Source organism: Garra rufa, chromosome 17 (genome assembly GCF_049309525.1).
Source record: "Garra rufa chromosome 17, GarRuf1.0, whole genome shotgun sequence".
NCBI classification, from domain to species: domain Eukaryota; kingdom Metazoa; phylum Chordata; class Actinopteri; order Cypriniformes; family Cyprinidae; genus Garra; species Garra rufa.
Genome location: NC_133377.1, coordinates 1,132,912 through 1,146,738, shown reverse-complemented (window position 1 = coordinate 1,146,738; position 13,827 = coordinate 1,132,912). Strand labels below are relative to the sequence as shown.

Here is a 13,827-nt window from a genome sequence, read left to right as displayed (position 1 = left end):
CCGCATCAAAGCCGTGCCGGAAAACACAGAATGATTGTAACTCAATTGTAGCCGGCCCGTCATTGATTGCACACTGGCATAAAGTCGAGTGCAGAGACAAAAGACTTTCCTGTCCTTCTCTGGACTTTGTAATCACCTTTCTGATGTTTCAAGACTGTGAATCATCCATGCTAATAAAGCCTGAGGGGAACTCTGAACAGGTCAAAAACGCCTCTCAGATACAAAAAGTAACCAGACATACTTAAAAAGCACTCACATAGCGCCTCATAAGAATGGATGTGGTGAAGTAAGGCAAGACTGCATTATATGTACAGTAGTACAGTGAATAACGTACTTTGTGGTTTTATAGTATGGAGTACTAAAGCATTATTTTCAGTATCCTAATATATATGCAGGCTTTATATCATTGACTCCACTCTGTAAGAAACTGGCATCTGCTATCAAAAAAAAAAAGAAATTTATATATATATATATATATATATATATATATATAAATCGATAGCAATCGACCACTAATTATTTTCATCTTCTTCAGATATTCTTTGAGGTGGCAAAAGACTCATTTTCTTTACTAGGACCTCATGTTGTATGCACTTGACTTAATACCAACTCACAAAACCCCAGTCGAGCTTAGTGGTTCAGACTCTTAAATTTGCACTTCCTATTGATCTTGAGTTTCCAGTTAATAGGTTGAGTTTTTGTGAGTGTGTTTCTATGCATGTCTATAAACCTGCACGTGTGTTGTGTGTCCAAATGTGTCTCATCCTGGAATCAATGGCACCAAGTTCTTAATGAGGATTATTGTCTGGCTATGTAGTCTATTATCTGGCATGCTAGCGGTAATGTATGCATTCACGGGCATGTAAAAAACAGGTCAGAAGAAACCAGAACTCTCTGGGGCCACAGTTCATTAATAGTCATAGTCCATGTGAGGGATTTTCTACAGGTTGCATCAGACAGTATGTTAGCAGGTGGGGGGTAATCAGGTGCAGAGGACAGGCATTTCTTTGAAATAAATTCCTTAAACTACACTGTTCACTGATTCTTAAGACACTGAGCCCCATTAGCATTCATAAAAACACACACACAATACACCACCATTAAAAAAAATGAAGCTGGTAAGATGTTTCAAATGTTTTTGAAAGAAATCTGTTATGCTCATCAAGAGTGCACTGTCCTTTTTATTCAAAATTTTTAAGATTTCAGTAAATATTCCATTAGTCTTCAGTATCATATAATCCTTCAGAAATCATTTGAATATGTTGATGTGGTGTTTTTTTGTTCTGCTTTTAGGATTTTTTGTTGAAATAGAAATCTTTAACATTATAAATATATTTGATGTAATTTTAATCAATTTAATGAATCTTTACATCACTTTAGAACTAAAAGATCACTGTATTATGTAGAGTGTTGTGAGAGATGGACTGAGCGAGTGTGATTCAAAAGATTGCATCTGGTACAGCATTCATTCTTCAGCTCAATCTCATATTCACAATAAAACACTAGTTTTAATGTCCGCTGAGGAACAATTGTCGTACAATTATTTCATCTGTTAAGGGTTATTTCCAGTGACAGTGCTGCTCAGTGCATTTCTAAAAAATAACTTTCTTGTTCACAACCCTGTTTCAGTTTCTTTCAGTATAAAAGTCTTTACTGCTGACTCACTCATAAAACTTGACTTCTCACCATCTAATGGTGGATTAATGTAACTAAAATCACCATCATATTTATGTAGGCTTACATAAAATATAAAGTGATGAGATTTTGCCCTCAGCCAAAACTATTTTCTCTGGAACAAATAATAGATTAATGAGACCGAATACTGCCCATTAGACTTACCCAAAGCAAATTGTATCTAATGTGTAACCACAATAAGCAAGTGCAAATGGCAAATTAAGATTTTTTATTTCAACTCCACCACAAGAAACACACACACTCACACACACACACACACATGGCATTTAATACATGTGTAATGCAAAATATGATTATTTTATCAAACACTCAAGCTGTCAACCCACCAGATTATTTGGTCTGATAGTGGTGACATTTCAGTAAATGGATCTGAAAAGAATGCTAGATTTAACAATATTTATAATGAACTTTTGATATTAAACTTTTTTCATATCTGACGATATGCTCCATATTGACAAACAGACAATAAAAAAACATACATTTTGCAGAAGGTTGTGACAAACCATATATGAATACCTACCATTGATCTAAAATAATTAAGTAAACTTTTTTCATTTCCAGCCTGTTTTGCTCCATGTCTCCAGAGAGAGAACCTATGAATTCATACTTTCACAAACACACACACCCGTTTGTTACTCTCTATCTGTGTCCTCACTTTGACAGCTGAACCAAGAAGGCTGCAGACATACTGAAGTTCTCTAATCAGCTGACTTGTCTGACCGTGTCGCTCTGATTGCCACAGCAATTAGAAGTCTGGCCACAGATTGCCGTCTGCTGGCTGAGACCAGACCAAAAAGGATAGAAGAGAGATAAAGATTATAAGGATTACACACCAAATCACACAGCAATAACAAACCTCCTCAGATGACAAAAAAAAAAAAAAAAAACTTGTTACGAACTTTTGTATGCACACAGTAACACAGTGTAAACATGTAGTTTTTTGTTTTGTGATAGTTGTTCATGAGTCTTTTTGTTTGTCCTGAACAGTTAAACTGCCCGCTGTTCTTCAGAAAAATCCTTCAGGTCCCACAAATTCTTTGGTTTTTCAGCATTTTTGTGTATCTGAACCCTTTCCAACAATGACTGTATGCTTTTAGATCCATCTTTTCACACTGAGGACAACTGAGGGACTCAAATGCAACTATTACAGAAGGTTTAAACATTCACTGATGCTCCAGAAGGAAAAACGATGCATTAAGAGCCAGGGGTGTAAACTTTTGAACAGAATGAAGATGTGCACATTTTTCTTATTTTGCTTATTTTTTTTTTAGTACTGTCCTTCAGAAGCTACAGAAGAAACTTATATGTTTCCCAGAAGACAAAATAAGTTAAATTTACCCTGATCTTCAATTTCAAAAAGTTTTAACCCCCAGCTCTTAATGGATTGGAATAGTTTCTTTCTGGAGCATCAGTGAGTGGTTGAATCTTCTGTAATAGTTGCATATGAGTCTCTCAGTTGTCTTCAATGTGAAAAGATGGATCTCAAAATCATAGTCAAAATGCTGAAAAACCAAAGAATTTGTGGCACCTGAAGAATTTTTCTGAAGAACAGTGGGCAGTTTAATTATTTAGGACAAACAAGGGATCATTAAGAACTATCACTAAACAAACAACAATCATATTTGTACACTTGTTATAATATTTTTTTAAACTTTAATATCAAAATGCAATTGTCCATTTAACTCAATTCACATAATTATGTTGGTATTTCATTCCTTTTTTCCTCTAAATTATGACAAAATCAATTCTGAAATAAAAATTAGGACATACTAAGTAATAATTATGAGATAAAAAAAATTTTATAAGTGTGAGATAAAAAAGAAAAATTACACCTTTTTTTTATCTCATAATTTTTATCTTGCAATTATGACCTGGTATATAATTTCCATTTTTTTATGTGATAGAAATGGGCTTTCATACATACATAGTAAATCAGAGCTAAACTTTCAGCAAAGAATCTAGGCCAAAAAATGTATGCCAATGAGAGATTATCAAACTTGAAGCAAATACCAAATGTAACAAAGTCTGCACATTGAGCAGTTTAGGCTCAATTAATTCCAGAAGAGTAATACTTAGGTTCAGAGATTCAGAACAAAATGTAATCAGAAAGGAACGCTTTGCACTGTTAAAAAGATGTTCACATTTGTATTGAAAACCACAGAATGAAAAGATGGCACTTCAGCTTCAACCATCAAAACGCTCCAGGAGTAAAACAAAAACTCCAGTAACTAGAGTGGAGTCCAAGCACTGTTCAGTCTTGGTGATGTCCTGAAGGCTAGAGCAAAACACAGTCTCACACTCCATGCCTCCTGCAAAAGTGAGCCACAGATCTGTCACAACACAGACCTGCAGAGACATTACCCCTTTGTCATAGCGGTTCAAGAACAGCTCTGTGTTCCAGCTGGCATTTGAGTTGCCAGGTATGACATGCGGAAGCTCTGCTTCAGCAGGACACATCTACATTCACCCGGGGTCTGGCTGAGACGCTTCGTGACAGCTCTCCTTTCCTCGCCCCCTCGACACAACCCCATCCTTCCTCTGGTTCAGAAGAGCACAAGTCTTGACTGCTAAGTCACTGTCTCTCTCTCACATGCAGCCTGTTTGCCAGGTTTCCCTTCATATCAAGTCCTTCTCGCTTATAGTAAATTCATGTCCACTCTGGTCTCAAGGTCTTGACTCTTTCTCCCACTGCTACATTTTTGACCTCCTCTAAACCTCCTGGGTGATGCAGACAGAGATGGTAGATTTGGTATATAGTACCAGAGTAACAGTCTTTGATATACAGTAGTCAACATTCGAAGTGGATCAAAACCTTTCATCAAATTTGTCCTAAAACCAAAAAGAATACCCGTTCTTATCTTAGGACAACTTTGATGATTTTTTTTTTTCAGTACACTCGAATGTTGGCTAGTGACCATGGTCTTCTCCAGAGATCTTGGACTGCATTTATGTTCCTTCTTTACCAAAGCTGCTTATACAAAGTACAACATGCTCTATTGTTGGCAGTTCAGCAGGAGGTTATAAGTCACAATCCACAACAACCTGCTAACGAAATACTAGGAAGAAAAAGGTAGAAATAGGTTAGGTTTAGTTTAGAAGACGCAGTTCGGGTTATTAATATTTACGTCTGGTTGACAGTTTAATTAAATAGTGAGTCACAAATATAGAATTACTCTGCAGCTGTGTTGCTTCATTTCTCAGCATGAGGCTGAGTTGTAAAGCTCTTTTCCAAAGCTTTAACGATAACCTGCTGGCTTCTGAGAAAAGTTGATGAAGGATAGTGGAGCTTCAGCCCTCTCTAGTGGTGCCTTAGTGAAATGATCAAAGACGCTCTTTGTTCTACTTCGGTCAGTACACTGATCTCCTTGATGAAGAGAAACCCTAATTCTGCTTCTAGTGTATCACAAAAACAGTCAGGTATATTTTCAGATTATATTCTATCAAATAATCAGATAGATTCCACAAAAATATGAAGCAATACAACTGTATTCAATATTGATAACAATTAGCATATTAGCATAAATGAGCATATTACAACAATTTCTGGGGGAAAAAAAGTTAAATTGTACTAATATTTTCAAATACTACTGTATTTCACATTATTATTATTATTATTATTATTTATTGATTTTTTTACACTGGATTTATGTCTGTTTTAGTGAGAATAAATCTTACTAGTTTTTTTAATGGTAATGCATGTAATAATCTTTTTAACTACTTTCTGTTTTATAGTAATGAAAATCTAAATGTAAATTAGAACATAACAGGAATTAGCAAGAAACAAATTGATTAATTCAAATGCCTGAAAACATTACAGTAATGAAAACTGGTGGTTAGGGAATGTACTTAATTATCATAAAAAAATTAATCAATGTAACGATGCAAATGTGGCCTGTTAAGATTTCTGGTTAATCACATGTCCCCTGTATAAATCAGATTTGATGAAACAGTTGCATAACCACTGCATTTCAATCACAGTCCAAACAAACTTGCTACATGAGCAGTTTTTTAAGTAAATCAGACTGTATAATTTCAATATTTAAGCAAAAACTAAATGGCCTGACCTCAGATTTGTAAAATTATGCTATAAAACATGTCTGCATAAAACAGAAATACATTTGCAGTCAAAAGAATCTGCAAAATTGTTAATTATTTTACCAAAATAAGAGGGATCATACAAAATGTGTGTTACTTTTTATTTAATACTGATCTGAATAAGATACTTAACATAAAAGATGTTTACATAGTCAACATGAGAAAATAATAGTTGAGTTTATAAAAATTACTTAGTTCAAAATTTTACACACGCTTAATGCTTAATACTGTGTTGTTACCTAAACGATTTACAGCTGTTTTTTGTTTTGTTTAGTGATAGTTGTTCATGACTCCCTTGTTTGTCCTAAGTTAAACTGCCCACTGTTCTTCAGAAAAATCATTCTTTCAGCATTTTTGAGTATTTTTCAGTATTTTAACCCATTCCTTTTTCCTGTATGATTTTGAGATCCATCTTTTCACACACTGAGGTACCCATATGCAACTATTACAGAAGGTTCAAACGCACACTGATGGTCCAGAAGGAAACACAATACACTAAGAGGGGTGTAAACTATTTTTTAAATTAAAGAACAGGGTAAATGTAACTTATTTCGTCTTCTGGGAAATGTGTAATTATCTTCTGTAGCTTCTGGAGGGCAGTACTAAATGAAAAAAAAAAAAAAAGATATTTAGGCAAAATAAGAAAAAAATGTACACATTTCATTCTGTTCAAAAGTTTACACCCCTGGCTCCTAATGCATTGTTTTTCCTTCTGGAGCATCAGTGAGTGTTTGAACCTTCTGTTATAGTTGCATATGAGTCCCTCAGCTGTCCTCAGTGTGAAAAGATGGATCTCAAAATCATACAGTCATTATTGGAAAGGGTTCAAATACACAAAAGTGCTGAAAAACCAAAGAATCCGTGGAACCTGAAGGATTTTTCACAGTATTTAGAATAAAGCTGATGTAAACTTTTAAACCGGATCAACTATTATTTTCTCTTGTGGACTATATGTAAGCATTTTTTATGTGTAATACCTTATTCAGGCAAGTACTAAATAAAATAAAAAATATCATGCATTATGTATAATCTCTCTTTAATAAAATAATTAACATTTAGCAGATTCTGCAAGGTGTATGCTAACTTTAGACCTTAACTGTAGCAGACAGGCAGAATGAGATGCAAATTCATTTACTGACAGCAGGTGGCACTTATAGAACAGCAGCAATACAGCATTTTCTTGTTTACCGCTGTGAACATAGCAGCACTGTGTTTTTAAACACTACATATGGAGGTAAGATGAAAAGAAAAATCTACATTTTTTTCTGAAGAAGTCAGTTTTCCACAGAGATACATTAATATAAACCCCTACCTCATCACAACTCAGCATTTAGGATTTTCTGTCAATATTTCATGCATTGTGAGCTGTGAGTTTGCTCTGGCTGCTACAGTATTTTTCTCCTTTTTGCATTCTGTTTTCTGTTAATGACCATTACAGTTGGTTTATTTGGCCAGATAACAATTACATTAGTTTTTTACCAGTAGTTAGATGTGTATACTGTTTGAACTGGTACACCATCCAGCACTTATTCCATGTTTGATGTATCACTGTGAAAAACAGGCATTAGAGGCACTTGCTAACAATGTTTATATCTGGGTCATAAAAAAATCATAACAAATCCTGTTCTGTATTGAACATGTCAGAAGTTAAATGTAAAAACAGATTATCCTATGGCCTGGATACAAGAATATCAATTTAAATCCAACTGTGGGTAAATTTGGGCAGGAAGGAGGTGGGAGGAGATCAGACCAAGCTAGTTTGGAAATACAGAGAAACATGGCAAATCAGTGGGGATTGCCGGATACATGTTCTGCATAAGCTGTTACGTGTTATAGGTAAACACAAACTTGCAGTGCTGTATATCTGCATGCAAACTCTCACAGATGGGTACGGCGTAGACAAGCTGACAGCCTGAGGCATTATATTTGAAAACAAACTCCTTTTGACAGCACGGAGGTGAAAGTTGTATCCAATTACTCTCGGAGAGCCTCGCAGAAGCAACATGACAAATATCTGTGCATATTCACCCACATACACACCAGGCTGTAACCATGGCACCGCCAGCCTGAAGGAGGAAATAGCGCTTCAGCCCACTGCACCCTCAGCTACTTTGTCCTCATGTCCATTGTGAGTCTTTGAAGTATACAAAAGTGTTTCTTCCTTGCTTCCAACTTCTCCTTCTATCGATCTACATGTGTATCTGCACTTACTCATTTCCGTCTGTACTATATTAAATGTTCCCATGAAAACACGTGACATACATAAACAAACTGCCCTTTGGAGGAATGTTGTTTTTCGTTTTGAGTCTGGTTTATAAATAAAACACTCGTTAATAAACACTTTCAGTTTGACTGCCTTTTGTTCTTAAGTTTTTAGTTTTGATTTTATGCCCTCAGATCCTGCTGTTTTTTTTTTTTGTTTTTTTTTTTTACACCATAGCTATTTTTATGTGTGACAGTATAAAGAAAGAATAACCAACTTTATTCAGGATGCACCATAAATGCCGCGTGTCAAATATCCAATAAAAAAATATTGAAAATGTAGTCTAGCTTTATGAGAATTTAGTTATTGCAGCAATATAAGATGATGACTCTACATTTCTATAGAACAATGTTATTTCATGCAAAGTATTGTAGTGAGCAAAGACACCCACACCCACATACACACCCACTTATACACACACCTAAAAATAAACAAGGATTTGCCAGGCTATGAGCTGCTTTGAAGTTTGTTTAGATTTAAACAACCTTGACTAGCTGTTATACCAGTCTGAGTAACTTTATTGAATGACCCCGGTGTTATACAAAACTGATTACAATAGCAAATCCCCTACAGAAATAATGATTTAGTTTCACTTGACGTAAACTCAGGTGAGTCTAGTCATAGTTATAATCTGGCACAGCCTGCCACGCAAAATCAAGTCGGTCTAGATTGTCAAACGAAGGCAGAGCCTTTCATTTTGATTCCAGTGAAGTACAAACAGCTCATACTGTTCCTCTCTGAAACCTAAAAAGGTAAGGAAATATATGATTTATATCTGCTCTATAAAGAGAATGTTGTTTTAAATGATGGTCACCATGTTAAGGATCAATAATACTGTAAATACCAATAATTTATGACTATGATGTAGATTATTTGAATTCGTAAATGCTAATCTGTACACTTCCCGGATAGCACATATACACCTGCAAGATGTCGACTGAAGAAGCTTTATCTGGAAAGCAGCTGCAGTGTACAGACATCTGATAGACATCTTTAGATGTCAGTTTTTCATACATTCTAAATCATAAACGACATTTTCTAAATGTCTATTTGACATCTAACAGGAAACGTCATAGACGTATTACCAATGAGCAAACACTCTAAAAAATATGTCAACGCATAATTCAAATAGATGTCTCTGACATGTATGTATGTTGTCAGGATTTATCTTAAACTACTGTGAGTTAAACTATTTTTTGCATATATCTGTTAAATGTAAATGGTAAGACTCTCGGCTAAGGAGTTTCCTGTAATAAGATTATGTGTCAAGAAAACAATGAGAAATTGAAACTATGAGAGCTATTTTATTGTCTAACCAACTTGATGGTGTTTTGAACACAATGCTGTTTCACTAACAAGGCCACATTCAATGGTAAATCTATTCACTATTGTGAATACTGAATGCAGACCTACAGTATAATGGCAAACACATTGGCTTAAAATAGCAAACATGTTTTGATATCCTCAGACTGGATGGATTCAAAAAAATCAGTCTGACTGTGACTTTCAAACACTACATGATTTTCTATGAAATCTGTCAACTCAAATCTGCAAACTGACTAACTTTCAGTCAACTTCTCCAGACTGTAAATTAAGGCAAAATCATGTAGTGTCCTCCACCAGCCTTAGGTTTCAAATTTCTCGCTTTATTGTGAAACTTAGCTTGATGGGCCACTGTAAAAGATTCTGAAGAGAAAATGAAAACCCTCTAAAATCCTCAAACTTTTAGAAACTATTTATTTAGCAATTTCTTGTCATGGCGTTCTTGGCATCTGATTCTGAACTTCATAGTGAAAGCAAGTGAAGGAGAAGCGAAAGATGTTTTTTTAAGGGTAATTCTGATTTCAGGGGAATTAGAATCAAAGTATTACTGCAGATCATTTTATAGTTTGAGAATGAATGAATTATAATATTCAGCCATTTTGAGATTACTGGCATTGACCAACAATCAATTTTTTGTTAACATTGAGAAAATATTGTGTAAAACAACCATTCATTTAATTTAGATACATTTGCAACCATCAGATGTGCTTTCCTTAAATTGTACATCTGCATTGAATCAGTCAAATCTGGTCTGGGATTAAGAATAAACCAATGCTAAATTAACTGTCATCATCCCCTCTGTGGGACGCCCAAGTTTACTTCACCATTTTACAAAAAAATATTATCGTTGGAAAGATCTAAGGCTCCTAAATAGATATTTTCAATTTTTTGTGTTACAAATTATGTAGAAAAAAATAATAGATTCATTTATGGCAAGAGTGCACCTCAAAATTCTACTTCATAACAGGAATTCTGACCTTTGTCACAGATTTCCTCGTTGCCTTTTTATCACACTTTAGAAATCATGAGAAATTAAATATTAGTTCAACACTTAAAATCTCAAAATTCATCCTTTGAAAACCATTTTAAAATCAGACATTGCATTAACATGGAAAATGTACATCAAATTCATAACCTTTCAAACAATTGTTCAAGGTTCAGAAAGGTACCAAGAAAAATGACAAAACAGTCCACATTAGTGGTTCAATTGTCATTTTATGAAGCTACAAGAATACTTTTTGTGCACAAAAAAGTATTCTTATACCTTCATAAAATTACTGTTGAACCACTGAAGTCAAATGGCCTATTTTTTTCGATGTTCTTGGTACCCTTCTGGACCTTGAACGTGGTTGGACCCTTGCTGTCTATGAAGGATCAGAAAGCTCTCGGATTTCATCTTAATTTGCGTTCCAAAGACAAACGAAAGTCTTACAAGTTTGGATTGACATGAGGGTGGGTAATTGATGACAGACTTTTAATTTTTGGGTGAACTATCCATTTAACTGACATGATTACTGTGGATTTCTGTCTTAGATCCTGTCAGTGAACTCATTTACTGATTTATTTTTTTTTTTAGGATTAACCTCCTGGTATGAGTAAGACGCCCGTTTGTGGTGGCAGACATGAACTGGTTGTCCCTACAGGTCCTGCTTGGCGGGGTCAGTCAATACTCTACCGCTTTTGGCCGCGTCTGGTTATCTGTGGTGTTCGTCTTCCGTATCCTGGTATTTGTGGTGGCCATTCAGCAGGTGTGGAGTGATGAACAAAAAGATTTCATCTGCAACACCGCCCAGCCAGGCTGTACCAACGTCTGCTATGATAAATTTTTCCCCATCTCCCACATCCGTCTATGGGCTCTCCAAATCATTTTTGTCACTTGCCCATCTCTCATGGTGGTGGCTCACGTCAAGTATCGTGAAATGAAGGATCAGAAGTACACCCATGACCACAAGGGTGAACACCTGTATGCCAACCCAGGGAAGAAGCGTGGAGGGCTGTGGTACACCTACATACTCAGCCTAGTGTTCAAAGCTGGCTTTGATGCAGGCTTCCTTTATATTTTGTACTTACTTTATAATTTCGACATGCCAAATCTTACTAAATGCACTGAGTATCCTTGTCCAAATACAGTTGACTGCTACATCTCCCGTCCTACAGAAAAGAAAATCTTCACCCTCTTCATGGTGGTCACCTCGTCTGTGTGCATCTTCATGTGTATCTGTGAGATGTTGTACCTGATTACTAAGAAGGTTCGCAAATTCTTGCTCACACATAAAGACCGGACTACCGTCACAAAGCCCAATTATGTAAGGGTGGATCCAACAGCCTCATCAAACCAGAATCTCAGCAACTCTGAAAAGGCAAAGGAGAAGGATTCAGAGCCAGCATGACTGTGGTTTTAACTCTGGTGTGTCACAAACAAGCATGATAAACTAAACAAGTTAAAGAGGAATGTTTATTTTAAACAAGGTGATGGCATTCTGTATAGTAAGGCCCATAAACTAGTGAGAAATGATGTGAGATTAGCAAAACTGTGGTAACAAGGAAAAGGTATATGTTTTCCAACTAGAAATCTCATATAGCTCTGGATGGAGTGAAGTCTATAATTGGAACTAAACAGAAGACAAAAATTATTCCTTTAGGTGGGATTACAAATTAGCAGATGGTTTTAACTCATTTTATACACGTTTTGATACTCATGATTTTACATTTGAATTGTCGAATTATTATAGGAATACAGTAAGTCTGGACACTCCAGTTAAATTTCAAATCAGCAAACCTGATGTATGTAGTTGTTTTGATCAGGTTAAGGTTAGGAAGAGTCCAGGCCCTGATCACATTAGGTGCAGAACTGTTGATGAAGATGCCACTTGTCCCTACTATATATGACATTTAGAAGGTACAAATAATCATTGATTTTCATTGATTTTTCCTCTGCTCAGCCCTATATTTTGGCAAAGAAACGTACCAACAATTTTCATTTAGACTTAAACATAGTGTGTTGGTGGATTCCCGAAGAGTACGTCTAATGGTGTTTTGTCTAATGCATAGTTGTCTTCTACTGGTACCCCGCAGTGTTGTGTTTTGTCCCCTCTTTTGTTTTCTTTATATATAGATGACTGTCAGAGTGTTTTTAAAGGAAGACAAATTATTACATTTGCAGATGCAATTGTGTCTCTCCTCACCGAGTCAGATGGGAGTCATGGTCCAGTGGCAGATCATTTTATTCAGTGGTGTGATGCTTAATGCTCTTAAAACAAAAGAGGTGTCCAGTGATTTCCATAAGAAGAACTCTATACCTTTGTTGCCTGCTGTCATTAAGGGACATCAGAGGCAAACTCTTGCATTATTAGAGGGAATTACAGGGAATTAAAGCATATGTATTTTCTGAGGAAACTTCAAACTTTTAATATGGATGTTTCTGGACTGTTTTATTGAATCTAACTTTTCAAGCTTTTCCATTATTCGTATTTATGTCAATCTGAATGTAAAGAATAGCAGTAAGTTAAACAGTATAATTAAAATGTACAGCAAGACAGTGGGGGCGGAAGGACTATCACACAAATTTATGAACATTTGGTGACGAGGAAGGGCCAGTACTTTCCATTGTCACCCACCTATTGTATACTGAATTTCAACTGCTTCCCTCAGGCCGGATATTTAAACTTCCTTTGTGCAAATCAGATACAGACTTCCTTTATACCTGCTGCAATCATGTTTTAAATGACTTATTATAAATGTGTGTTATTTTGTTTGTGTTGTGTTGATGTATGTGTATGCTGTTGTATGTACATTGCCTTTAAGGACAATAAAGTTAAGTACATAAACAGAAAATAAGACATAATGGACCTTGGTCAATAACCTAGATAATCAAATTATGCCAATACATGCAAAAAATAGGCATTTATTAAATATTTCAATAACTTTTCCTGTGCCAATAACTTATCTGTGATAAAAGTTTTTGGGGGGTTGTATGTAATCATTTTGGGAAAAAAAAAAATAGAAGGTAGTTAGGGCAGTATTCTTGAGTCTCATTCACTGAAGGAGCATACTGCCCCCTAGTGTACATAAAATATAACCCCTACAGAGAACAACTTGGTGGGAGGAGACCACAGTACGCAACCTGCCCTTGGCCTAATACAGTAAACGAATAAGTGCTCTCACGTATTAAAGTCTGACTGGGATTGTCCACAAAACACTGATCAGCATTTAAGGAAACCTAATCTGAGACACCCTTGTTAAAGCACCAACTAAATAGCCTACTAAATCATTATTTAGTGCCCCATGCAATTTAGAGAGTGTATGAGAATTTTGTTACTTTATTTAAATACACCAAACCTTCACACTTCATGGACCTTTATAGACTTTATAATAGTGCCAAGAACTATATTTTTTATTGTTTTGTTGGACTATATTGTTAAATTTGGGGCACATTTTAATTTCAGCAAACT

General features: G+C 35.5%; 1 protein-coding gene across 1 annotated transcript; it reads left to right on the top strand.

Annotated features, from left to right (window-relative positions):
* Window positions 1–8,675: 8,675 nt before the first annotated feature.
* gjb9b (gap junction protein beta 9b) lies at window positions 8,676–13,089 on the top strand. The gene is made up of 2 exons (XM_073821954.1): window positions 8,676–8,805; window positions 10,953–13,089. The coding sequence occupies exon 2, from the start codon at window positions 10,999–11,001 to the stop codon at window positions 11,764–11,766; it is 768 nt and encodes a 255-aa protein (XP_073678055.1). The 5' UTR covers window positions 8,676–8,805; window positions 10,953–10,998; the 3' UTR covers window positions 11,767–13,089.
* Window positions 13,090–13,827: the final 738 nt, after the last annotated feature.